The sequence below is a fragment of the Notamacropus eugenii genome, chromosome 3 (genome assembly GCF_028372415.1).
Source record: "Notamacropus eugenii isolate mMacEug1 chromosome 3, mMacEug1.pri_v2, whole genome shotgun sequence".
Taxonomy (NCBI): domain Eukaryota; kingdom Metazoa; phylum Chordata; class Mammalia; order Diprotodontia; family Macropodidae; genus Notamacropus; species Notamacropus eugenii.
In genome coordinates, this window is record NC_092874.1 from 203,024,321 (window position 1) to 203,036,976 (window position 12,656).

General features: G+C 40.5%; 1 protein-coding gene across 2 annotated transcripts; it reads left to right on the plus strand.

Annotated features, from left to right (window-relative positions):
• The first annotated feature begins 21 nt into the window (after window positions 1-21).
• TEX52 (testis expressed 52) lies at window positions 22-8,391 on the plus strand. 2 transcript variants are annotated; one of them, XM_072654031.1, is made up of 3 exons: window positions 22-2,142; window positions 5,886-6,060; window positions 8,106-8,391. In XM_072654031.1, the coding sequence occupies exons 1-3, from the start codon at window positions 1,595-1,597 to the stop codon at window positions 8,112-8,114; spliced, it is 732 nt and encodes a 243-aa protein (XP_072510132.1). In that variant the 5' UTR covers window positions 22-1,594; the 3' UTR covers window positions 8,115-8,391. The 2 variants fall into 2 exon arrangements, with proteins under 2 accessions (XP_072510132.1, XP_072510131.1); XM_072654030.1 differs by lacking the exon at window positions 8,106-8,391 and having other exon boundaries at window positions 5,886-6,351.
• The last annotated feature ends 4,265 nt before the right edge of the window (window positions 8,392-12,656 follow it).

The following is a 12,656-nucleotide window of genomic DNA, read 5'->3' on the forward strand; positions in this document are numbered from 1 at the left end:
AAGTGGTACCGGACTTTGGGAATAGGAGGAAAGAAGGGAGAACTGGGACTGTTCTAAAGAATCACATGTCTAAGGAAAGTTCAGGACTGACCACACTATTAAGGGCTTGGCCTCTCAGCCTGTTCCTATCCCTTTTCCTTCTTCACAGTTTCTATCTTGATCTTAAACGATTTGCATCTTGGTTCTATAGAGAAAATTCTTCACCCTTAATATCTAGAGCTGTTGGCTAGTCTGAAATCCTATCCTTAGGCTTTCCCTACCCACACTGATTTGATATGGAGAAGTAAAGGAAATAATCTTAACAAGACCTTAATAAGAATTTTAGAGTGGTCTAAAAATCAGAAAAACATGCCTTTCAGCCCTTTAGAAAGGGGATACCCCTTTTGTTTTCTCCCACCCTCTAAAGTTCCTTATTGAGGATAAAACAGTCCCAGAGTGATGATTCATTTTCATCTGGGGCTCCTGGAGAGGCTTCTCTATCTCCTCAACAAGGGAGTTTTATATCAGCCTACAAAGAATGCAGTCAGGCTACATGTTTGGAAGGGTGATCACCAGGTGCTACTAAACATAATGGGTTGATATGGGTGAAATTCAAGGTTTCTAAGGTCTTATGTTATTGACAACTCCCCACTGTTTCCGGCCCAAATAGTGCAAATGGTTTCATACACAGTTCACTCATCATGATGCATCACCATAGCAACTCATATGGGCAAACAATGGGGGCCTGGGAAGAGAAGGGCATTTTCTAGCTTTGATAGTTTTTTTTTTTATTTAAACGTATCTTGTGATCAAGAATACCTCCTGGAGAGAATGTGCTATCACAAAATACAGAACCTCTCCTACAGGTAGGAAGGCTGCATCCTAGAAAGCTAATCCCCATGTCCAGAGTACCTGCCTTATGTAACTCTTGATTCTTATCATGTAGTCCTCAATGGAAGTTCTATTTTCTACTAGGCTCTAAAGGAAGTGATTATGCTGATATGCCATCTACTTAGCTTCCTAGTTTTCCCAACTTTAGCCATGTGAGATGTGGAGGTCAGAGCTAATAGAAAAGGCAGGACACCTGGGATCTAATCACATCTGGACTTGCTGAGGGTGCTCAGAGCTGGAGGAGTAGGGGATTTGTGGACATTAGCAAACAGATAGGGCTGATTGGAGGGAAAGGGCATAAGGATTGAGGTGTGGTGTGGTTGTGTAATGGGACAAACAGAGCCAAGTTTGAGTCTCAGCTGTGCTGCTCACTACCAGGCAAGAAGCACATACTGTGTGACTTGGACAAGTCATTTCACTTTGGGAGCCTCGGTTTTCCTCATCTGTAAAATGAATGGATTGGATTAAAAGATCTCTAGCTCTAGATTCTAAGGAAATGTGTAGAATAAAGAAGGAAGGACTATAAGGTAGATAGGTTAAACATTTGGTAACTTCAGTTTCCTAGGGTAGTATTGGGAGTCATTTTGAGATGAAAAGAACTGAAGTTTAAGGCTTATGCAGCACTTATTCTTTCCTTGGTTGCAGCTGAACAAAATAGAGGGCGGAGAGGCCGATTTCCCCACCAACTCATCAGTCACCAGGTCCCATCTTAACTCTTACCTAGATGACTTGTTGCAACGATTCCTTCACTGAGGAAACATGGGTACAGCGAGAATTCTTCCACCCAGACATCCCCTTCGTCTTTGGAGGCTTCACTCCAAAGCCCTACCATCAGCTTGCTGTGAAGCAACCACCCTGTACAAAAATAAAGTCTATCATACGCCAGCGACTTCTCTCCCCTTTGAAGTGTACATCTCAACATACATGGGGCTTCCACACTTGGGTGGATGTGGGGCGTCTACCCCCGGTCTTTCCCACAAGTCCTGATAAACCTTATGATAGTAATGTCTGGCGATGGCTCACTCACAGTGAGGCCCATAAATGTTCTTTAGCCAAGAACTCTGTCCCTCCACCTTCCTGGCTTGGGAAGAACACTTTATTGAATTTTATTGACACTCGTCCTATCTTCACGGACCCAGTAAGAAGGGAGAGGGTGGTCACCCAGGCCAAGAAGGAGATAATGGAAGCAGGAATACTCAAATCAAGAAGTGAAGCAAGGGTACCCCCACTGGATGCCCAGGGTAACATCTTGCCCCCTAAGAACTTCAAGAGGTAAGACAACTGCTCCCTAGCTGCCTGTCTCCCCCCCCCCCCCAAAAAAAATCTAAATATTAATAAGTACTGAATATAGTAGTGAGCATTATGAAAGGTGGTTTGGGAGATACCCCTCTAGAAACATAAAGTAGAATTCCTTCCCCAAGGAGGCGGCTATCTGGGGTGATTGGGCACATGTATGCAAGATGGTATTTAAGTGCCATCTGAGTTCAGAGGAAGGAGAGAATACTATAGACTGGGTACTCAGGTTAAGTTTCTTGAAGAAGATAGGAGTTAAGCTATATATTTGAAGGATGGTAACAGAAGGTAGGGTGATTACTTATGAACTAAATAGGAATGTGCCTAGCATTTAGCAAGGCCTTTGTGTTATTTGGAGCCACTTTGTTGGGTCCTATTGCCCCACACCCTATGGGAATTTGGAGCTAAGCCCCATCCACTATCCAGAAGGAATAGTCTATGGGGGTGAAGGATGTGGATTCAGGCTAACCTGGCCAGATCCTGTGCTGGAAGAGCAGTGGGTGGTGATGTAAATACAACCTACTCTTGAATCCAAGGTCACATGATCCAATAGGTAATCATAATTGAGCCCTTTGCCTACTCTCTCCTGTCTCCTGCTGCTCTGCCTTTTGGACCATCTCTCCGCAGAAGCAGAGAAGCATGTCAGAGCAAGTTCTATTGCTCCTATGAGTAGCTTTGGTAAAGGATAGAAATAAATGACTAGAATGGGATTTGGGGATTGTGGATTTTCAGGATTTTCCCTTTCTCCTTCCTGGAACTCCATCACCCACCATCTCTGATTATTTCTGACCATAGATAGGTAACAGATGAGAATGAACTTCAGAGATATTCTAGTCCCATCTATACATGAATAAAAATTCCTTCTATAACATATGTAATGGTTTGTAGATTTAGAACTTTTTTAATAGAGAGATTTAGACCTGGAAGGGATCTTAGAGATCATAATCATCCAGCTTTTGTCTGACGCCCCCTTCTTCAATGAGGAAGTCATTGTCTGCCTCCTGAACCCATTTTACTGCTGGATTGCTCTTTTGATAGTGTTGCCTTACGCTTGAACCTAAATCTACCACTTCAGTTTTCAACTATTATTCTTAGTTTCGACCTCTAAGGCCAAACAGAATCATAGAACATAGATTTAGTGATGGAAGAGACTTTAGAGTTCCTCTTCTCTTGCCTTACAAATGAGGAACTGATTTGTCCAAGAACACTGTAAGTGAAAGTGCTAGGATTCAAAGAGCTGGGATCCCTCTTCCACAAATTTGATTTTAAACTGGGCCTCTGGTTTCATTGCTCTTAAGAAATCACTTCTTAATACAGACTGAAAAATATGCTGCAAATTATAGCCTTAGAGAGTGACCTGGGGCACTGAAATTAAGTGACTTGGTCTAGGACTCAGCCTATATGTGTCAGTAGCAGCTGCTTCTCATATGAAATATGTATAGGATAAATACAAAGCAGGTTGGAGTCAATGAAGGAAAACTCTTAACAAACTGCTGATCAGGAAAGGCCTTCTGTAGGTTGTGACATTTGTGTTAGGCTCTAAAGGAAGAAAGGGAGGAGCAGTACTCTAAACCCACTGCCTCTAGAACATCCCGTCTCACTTTTGGACAGCACTAATAGACTTCTGACATCAAGCCTAAACTTGCTTAGTTACAATCTCCACCCATTCCTGCCGGTTTTGCCCTTTGGGACCAAATGCAAATAGAGTACAAGTCTACTCTCTTTTCCACGTGACAGATATCTTCCCTCAATCCACTTAAGTATTATTTTTCCAAGTTAAGCATACTGGATTGTTGGCATGTTTCCATGATCTTTGAATACTTTTGTTGCCCTTGGGATTCTCTCTAGTTTACTAATCGCTTAATTGATTAATCAACAAATATGCCCCCTATGAACCTAGCACCATGCTTGGGAAGAATACTTCCTGAAATACCTGGATGTGTCCTATTATTCTAAAACCCCTTGGCATAACAACAAAAGGGATGAAAACAGGGCCCATTATCTCTTCCTTATGTGTATATCTGTCAGGGTGCCACCAACCTTCCAGTCACCCAGGTTCCAAACCTCAGAATCATTCTCAATGCTTCATTCTCTCTCGCTCCTCTCCAATCAGATGCTAAGTCTCACTGATTCTACCTCCACAACATCTTGTGCTTCCATCTTTTTCACTTACCTGGCCACCACCCTAGTTCAGGCTCTCATCAGATCCTGTTTAGACTCTTAATATTGGTCTCCATTTCTCTAGTCCCTAGTTTCTCCAATTCATTCTCCATATAGCTACCAAACTGATATTCTCAAAGCACACGTATGATTATGTCACTCCCCTTCTCAAGAAGCTTCAGTAGCTTAGAGATGAAATCCAAATTCTGTTAGGCATTTAAAACCCTTCTGCATTTAACTTACTTTTCCAGACACGTTTCACTTACTGTTCCTCGCATACAACAATCTATGTCTTTGCATATGAACTCAGTTACTGGAATAGTACGTTCTCTCTTCACCTCTATCTCATAGACTTTCTTGTTCAGTTTTTCAGTTATATACAACTCTTCGTGACCTTGCAGGCCATAGCACACCAATAATGTTCTCCCACTTTTTTTGGCAAAGATACTGGTGGTGGTTTGTCATTTTATTCTCCAGTGGATTAAGGCAAATAGAGGTCAGGTGATGTGCCCATGGCCACAGCGAGTGTCTGAGGCCAGATTTGAACTCAGTTTTTCTTGGCTCTGGAGCGCTATCCACTATGCCTCTTAGCTGCTGCATAGAGTCTCTAGGCCCCTCCTTCAAAGGTCAGATCTTCAAGACTTAGTCTGATTACTCCAGCTGCCAGTAGTTCCTCCTCCACATTGATTTTGTATATACGTCGTTTTTACTTTATATAAATACGTGTTATTTTAGGGATAGTATAAACTCCTTGAGCATAAGGGATTATTTTGGTTTTCCCTCTGTATTGCCAACCTGCTAAGTAATAGGTACTCAGTAAATACTTGATGCTTACTTGCTTGATTGACTGATGAGAGAAAGTAGAGAAATTTACAAGGGTACCACCACTGGCTGCACACACATACATATGTTAAGCTCATATTATATATATCATATATATATACATGTACATGTATATATACATGTACATGTGCATATATATTTACATTCATGTGTATGTATACACATTTATATATACACTTCTTATCAAACCTTAAGTTCTCAAGCCTCTTATCTATTTTTGTATGTGGAAATGTTGATGATTGTTACATTCCCAATAAAAAAAATTTAAATGAATGGAGAGATCAGAGTGGTGAGATAAGACTTTGTGTGGTTTTGAAGAAAGTTTAGAATTTAGGGAATAACCAAGAGTGGGTCATAAGAATTGAAGACCTAAACCACATCACAATTCAATTCAACAAAAATCTTTTAAGTACCTATTTGCAGAGCACTATGATTGGGGGAGGGGAGGGATACAAAATTTAGATTTGAGAATTCCATTATGGATGTAGAATTTAATATCAATAAGAAAAAAACACAATACACAATTGACCCACATCACACCCTAACACCCAGGCAGTTAAATCCACGAATCAATTTTCTTTGTTAGTTGTCATGCATTATTGCTGGGATGAGGGAAGTAAAGGACAGAAACTGCATTTGAATAATTCTTTCCATGTAGTCATTAGTACCCCTACACAAGATCTCCCCTTACATCTCCATTCTCTCTTCACTACAAACAGGTACAGATATGTGACTCCAGGTGGACGACTAGACCCTAACAGCCTCCAGCTTGTGCCCAACCCCATTCCCAATTTACTCTGCAGGGGTTGGCCCTGCCCTAACCCTCAACCACATTACGAAGAAAAGTCAATGAGACTGTTACTGCAGCCTGCCCCTCCCTTGGACCCTGAAATGGTGAGGAATTACCAGATCCTTGCAAAGGACCGATCATCTACTCCCGTCTGCTATGTCTCAGAAGAACCCTGCGTGGCATGAGGGGAAAGGGGTGCAGTTAGGAGATGGGGTGCTGGGAGGAAGAGGGATGTCTCATTCTCTAATACAACTTCACACAGGAGAGAAATTGAGTAAAACCAGAGGATCCTCCAACTCCAAAGAAAGACACCAGAGAAAGATTGGTACATTTATATTCTGTGTTCCACAGACCTTAATCTGACACCCCTGCTTTAAGCAAGGAACACCCTAGGGTGATGGATATTCCAGCTCATATGTGTTTTTCAATCTACAAAGTTCTTCCCTCACAATAACCTTTATATATTTACTATATTATAATATAATATATTATATAATTATATATGTTATATATTATTATATTATATATATTATAATATTATGTTATATTATATATTAGTAGATATTGGTAGATTAGTCCACATATTTTACAGGCATGAAAGCCAAGATTAAAAGTATAACTTGGATTAATCATAGGACTTTAACATTGTAAGGGACCTTAAGAAATCATCCAGCCAAACTCCCTCATTTTGTTTATGAGGAAATTGAAACCCCAACAGGTGAAATGATTTGTTCCAGATTCCACATATAGTAAACTGAAGAGCAGGGGTGGAATCCAAATCATCTGGCCTCAGTTCCAGTGTTCCTTCTTCAGGACCTCTTACACACACACACCCCAACATAAATATACACTCTAAGACAAAGAGAAACACATTTGTAAGGCAGAGAGATTAACCCCATTTCCCTTGTCCTTTGGTGGCCTTGTACACTCTGCTCCTCATTGGAGAGAGAGCTATGTTTACCACAGATGATTTTTTTCTCTTTTCCCTCTTTTCCCCTTCTCTCTCTCCTTCTCACCCCTAGAGGGTGAGCCTCTCGTACACTGGAAGTTATATGTGAGATAGGAGTAGCTTGAGATACATATCCCAAGTCAGCTTAGGGAGACCCTCTTTGGGACCATAAAATATTGAGGAACCTTGAGGTCCTTGAGGGACGAACCTGCATCTGCTTTACCTTATAGAGCACATTGATCTTCTCAAAGATCTCCCACTCAGCCAGCAGTACCCCGGCCCCAGGTAGCCACACAGGCTAAGTGTTCCATTTCCATTCCCCTTGCCTCCTTCCATGGTGATTTTCAAAGCTAACTTTTCTAAAAAAAAAAAAAAAAAAAAACCAAACTTTTTTTTAAACTGATACCTTTTGTGTTGACAGCATAGTCATTTCCTAACCTCATCCCACCATGAACCCTCTCTTGCAGCAAAGAAAAATAGTGAGCAAAGGCAACTGACAATGATGACCTTATCTGACAGTGCATGCAATATTCTGAGACTGTTGCTCTCCACCCGTCTCCTGAAAGGCATCTTATCAGAGACATATTCCCCCAACTTATAGGGAGTTGAACTCTCAAGAGACCTGAGCCCTGAGAACCCAGGATCATAACTCTTAGCCTCCCCTTACTTTCCCAAAGAGGGAGATATCTTGAGAGGGAAACAGGAATAGGTAGTTCTACATTTGCACTCCTCCTACCCCCCATGTTCCAGGGCATAAAACACATACATACATTCACTCACACTGTATCTCCCCCAAATATTACTAGCCTCACTGATATTAATTACTACCCATTGCCAGAGGCCTTTGAAGACACTTTTTGTCTAACACTCTTCTGGGGAAACCTTCCCTTCCTCAAGGACACAGACTCATTAGTCAGAATCACGCAGCTTCTAGTCCCCAAAGCATAAAGGACCAGAGAAGTTGGAGGTGACTGGTTGGGGTTGAGGAAGAGCTGTGGAGAGGAAGAAGAAAACACAACATTGTTAGGCCTTGCCCCTAGTTTTGATTGTCTCCCAAATTTTACAGTGGCTTCCCACCATGGTAGGGTACAATGAGATCCAAAGACCTGGTTTGTTGCTGCAAAGCCTGACTGTCACAAAGCTACCTCAGACACCTTCCCTTTCCTGTATTCTAGCCTGTTCCTCAAATGTCTCCCCCAGGCACACTGAAGGAAGCCTTCCTGGACTGATCCAAAGGTGAGGGGAGGTAATCACTCCTTCCTAACTCTGTCTTGATTGAACTACGCCTCGTCTGAAGTCTTCTGAAACCCTGAATCTGGATGTCCTGGATGTCCTACTAGATAGGGCATCATTATCTAATCTGTTTTGAGGAGGGTCAACCTCTGTGTTTTATGTAGTATCCCTAGGTCTGGACAGTAAGGGCTGGTCCTGTCAGATCAACAGGGAATCATCTTAAATTAAAAAAAAGTCCTTATATCCCCACAAATATAGTGATCCTTTCTGTGTGTGTGTGTGTGTGTGTGTGTGTGTGTGTGTGTGTGTGTGTATGTATGTGTATATATACATATTTTTTTCTTTTTTTATGAATTTGTTTTGTGGGCATTATTATGTCCTTTCTCTAAATCTATGTTTGACTTAGGTAATGAATGCCAAGAAGGCACAAAGCCTACCTTATTTAACCCACTCTGAAAAATACCCATCACAGTGACTAATAAATGCCTTTTGATGAAGAAAAAGTTTTTTACTGATTGAACAATCATTGAGAATTTAGTCAATACAAGATTAGGCATCATGAGATATTTGTTCAATACAAAACTAGGCGTCATGAGATATTTAGATGCTCTAGCTCTTGCTTAGAACATTTGTGTAGTTTAGATAGTTGCTGCTATAAATTGCTCTCTCTGTGGGAACCACCAGATACTCAAAGCTCTAGCTACCCCAGTTCCTCCAATTAACCTGTGTAAACACAGAGCAGCCAAGGAGCACCATAGTGCACAGAGTGCCAGACCTGGAGTCAAGACACCTCAAATGAATTAACAAATTTCAATACATCTGGTCCTGATGCATTTAAAAGTGAATTCTGTTGAACATTTAAAGAGCAATTAATCCCTGTGCTGCAAAATTATTCTCGATAAAAGAGAAAGAAAGCAACATGCCAAATGCCTTTTGTGATCAAGTGTAGTCCTGATACTCAAGCCAGGGATAACTCAGAGAAAATATGAATTCGCTAGTGAATCTTTATTCAGAATTTTAAAATGCAAGTTCAGCAAACAGATTACAATATTGAAAAAAAGTGTTATTGCCAATCACCAGGAATGCAAGGACTATTTTTAACATTAGGAAAATAATTGGCATAATTAACCTTAAAAATAATACAACCATGAAACCTGCAAGATTACATTAATAGAGTCAGAAAAAGCATTAAATAAAATACGTTTCACTTATGTTAAAAACCATTTAAGGGGGCATGGAGCCAAGATGGTGTAGAAAGACAGACCTGCTCTAGCTCTGCCTCCATAACCCATAAAAATACCTGTAAAAAAATGACTCTAAACAAATTCGAGAGCAGCAGAAGCCACAAAATGGCAGAGAGAAAGAGATTTCCAACCTAAGACAGCCTGGAGGACCAATAGGAAAGGTCTATCACACAGGGCAGGGAGTAGAACATAACCCAGCATGGGCTTGTCAGGCACAGCCTAGAGTGGGCCTGTGAGGCACAGACAGGACTGGAGCAGGCTTCAGGGCATGGAATCAAGAGAGGCAGCTGCAGTTCCCAGATTTCTCAACCCACAATTACCAAAGACAGCTTCAAAAGTCAGTAAGGAAGCTTTTTCACCTGGGTGAAGGGGGTGTGGGTCTGGCCCTAGCCCTGGCCCCAGGGTGGCAGCAGTCACTACAGTGGCATTCACTTTTGGAGCCTTTGGCTTAAAAACCCTGGAGGAATCAAGCTGCTGATCTGGATCTCATCCCTGAGTGGCAGTCCTGGGGTGAGGAGGAGCACTGGCACTAGTGTGGTGGAGCTGGTGGTAGCTGTGAAGAGGGAACCCTACTTACAGATCCTGGACAGAAAAGAGTGCTTGTGGTTGCTCACAGACAAGAGTGCAGGCCAAGAGAGGAGTAAACTCCTCTCCCTTGATTGTGCCACCTTGAAGAAACCGAGAACTTACAGGTCCCCAGAGTATACCCTCTACTTGACAAAGGACTCAAAAGTCAAGTGACTGGCTGGGAAAATGCGCAAAAAAGGAGAAAAAATAAGACTATAGAAGGTTACTTTCTTGGTGAAAAGGTATTTTCTTCTATCCTTTCAGATGAGGAAGAACAAAGCATACTATCAGAGAAAGACATCAAAGTCAAGGCTTTTACATCCAAAACATCCAAAAAAATATGCAATGATCTCAGGCCTTGGAAGAGCCCAAAAAGGATTTTGAAAATCAAGTAAGAGAGGTGGAGGAAAAATTGGGAAGAGAAATGAGAGCAACGCAAGAAAATCATGAAAAGCAAGTCAACAGCTTGCTAAAGGAGACCCCAAAAAATGCTGAAGAAAATGGCACCTTTAAAAATAGACTAACCCAAATTGCAAAAGAGGTTCAAAAAGTCAATGAGGAGAAGAATGCTTTAAAAAGCAGAATTAACTAAATGGCAAAGGAGGTTCAAAAACTTACTGAAGAAAATAGTTCTTTAAAAATTAGAATGGAGCAGATGGAAACTAACGACTTCATGAGAAACCAAGAAATTATAAAACAAAACCAAAAGAATGAAAAAATAGAAGACAATGTGAAATATCTTACTGGATAAACAACTGACTTAGAAAATAGATGCAGGAGAGATAATTTAAAAATTATGGGACTACCTGAAAATCATGATTAAAAAAAGAGCTTAGACATTATCTTCCTAGAAATTATCAAGAAAAACTGCCCTGATATACTAGAACCAGAGGGCAAAACAAATATTGAAAGAATCCACCAATCACCTTCTGAAAGAGATGCCAAAAGGAAAACTCCTAGGAATATTGTAGCCAAATTCCAGAGATCCCAGGTCAAGGAGGAAATGTTACAAGCAGCCAGAAAGAAGTAATTCAAGTATTGTGGAAACACAATCAGGATAACCACAGGATTTAACAGCTTCTACACTAATGGATCAAAGGGCTTGGAATATGATATTCGAGGTCAAATGAGATAAGATTAAAACCAAGAATCACCTACCCAGCAAAACTGAGGGTTTCAGGGAGGAAAATGGGATTTCAATGAAACAGAGGATTTCCAAGCATTTTTGTTGAAAAGACCAGAGCTGAATAGAAAATTTGACATTCAAATACAAGAATCAAGAGAAACACGAAAAGGTAAATGGGAAAGAGAAGCCTTAAGTAACTCATTAAAGTTGAACTGCTTACATTCCTACATGGAAAGATGTTATTTGTAACTCATGAGACCTTTTTCAATATTAGGGTAGTTAGAGGGAATATATATATGTAGGTATATATAAGTATGTATGTATGTTTATATTATATATGTGTAGGTATGTACATATACATGTGTATGTGTATATGTATATGTATGTACATTATATATAATACATATATACATACATAGACAGAGGGTATAGGGTGAGCTGAATATGAATGGAGAATACCTAAAAAAATAAAATTTACGTTGAATGGTATGTAATAGGAATAAGAGAAAGGGAGAGATAGGATGTAGCAAATCATCTCACATAAAAGAGGCAAGAAAGAACTTTTATGATGGAAGGGAAGAGGGGAAAGATGAAAGGAAATAATTGAGTCTTACTCTCATGGGATTTGGCTTAAGGAGGGAATAACACACACTCAATTGGATATGGAGATCTATTTTACCCTGCAGGAAGGCAAGGGAGAAGGGGATAGGAGAAGGAAGGTAATAGAAGGGATAGCAAATTGGGCAAAGGGATAATCAGAAGTAAACACTATTGTGGGAGGACAGGTCAAAGGAGAGAATGGAATAAATGAAGGGCAGGATAGGACAGAGGGAAATGTGGTTAGTCTTTTTCAACATAACTATTATGGAAGTTCTTTGCATTGTTACACATGTATGACCTATATTGAATTGCTTGTTTTCTCAATGAGGGTGGGTGGAGAGGAATGGAGAGAATATGGAACTAAAAGCTTTAAGAATGAATGTTAAAAATTGTTTTAGCATGCAATTGGAAATTAAGCTACACATGTTGTGTTTAGCCTTCATTTTAAAATATCCAATAGGCAACTGATAATGTGGCATTGAAGCTCAGGGGAGAAACTGGGGCTGGATATATAGATCGGGCGTTATTTGCATAGACATTATAAGTTAAACCCATGGGATCTGATAAGGTTACAGAGAAGAGGGTCCATGACTAAACTCTGGGGAACAACCACATTTATTAGGAGTATATGATGTAGATAATGAGTCCGCAAAGTAGACTAAGGAACAGTCAGATAGGTAGAACAACCAGGAGAGAGAAATGTCATGAAAACTCAGAAAGGAAAGAGTGATCAGCTGGACAGAGGAAAAAACAATGCAAAAAGCAACAGATAAATCAAGAAGAATTAGGCCTGAAAAAAGACCGTCAAATTTGGCGATTAAGAGACCAGTGGTAACTTTGAAGAAAATACTTTCAGTTGAGTGAAGAAGTAAAAAACCAGATCATAAAGACGTGGAGTGAGGACAGACTCAGGTGACTTTTCTGATCCTTTGGTGGACATAGACACAGTGTTCTCATCCACATCACCCTCTAGATCCTCAC

Coding starts and splice junctions, on each gene's coding strand:
- TEX52 (XM_072654030.1), top strand. CDS start 1,595: ATGACTTGTTGCAACGATTCCTTCACTGAGGAAACATGGGTACAGCGA. Junction 2,143..5,885: donor CCCCCTAAGAACTTCAAGAG/GTAAGACAACTG, acceptor CACTACAAACAG/GTACAGATATGTGACTCCAG.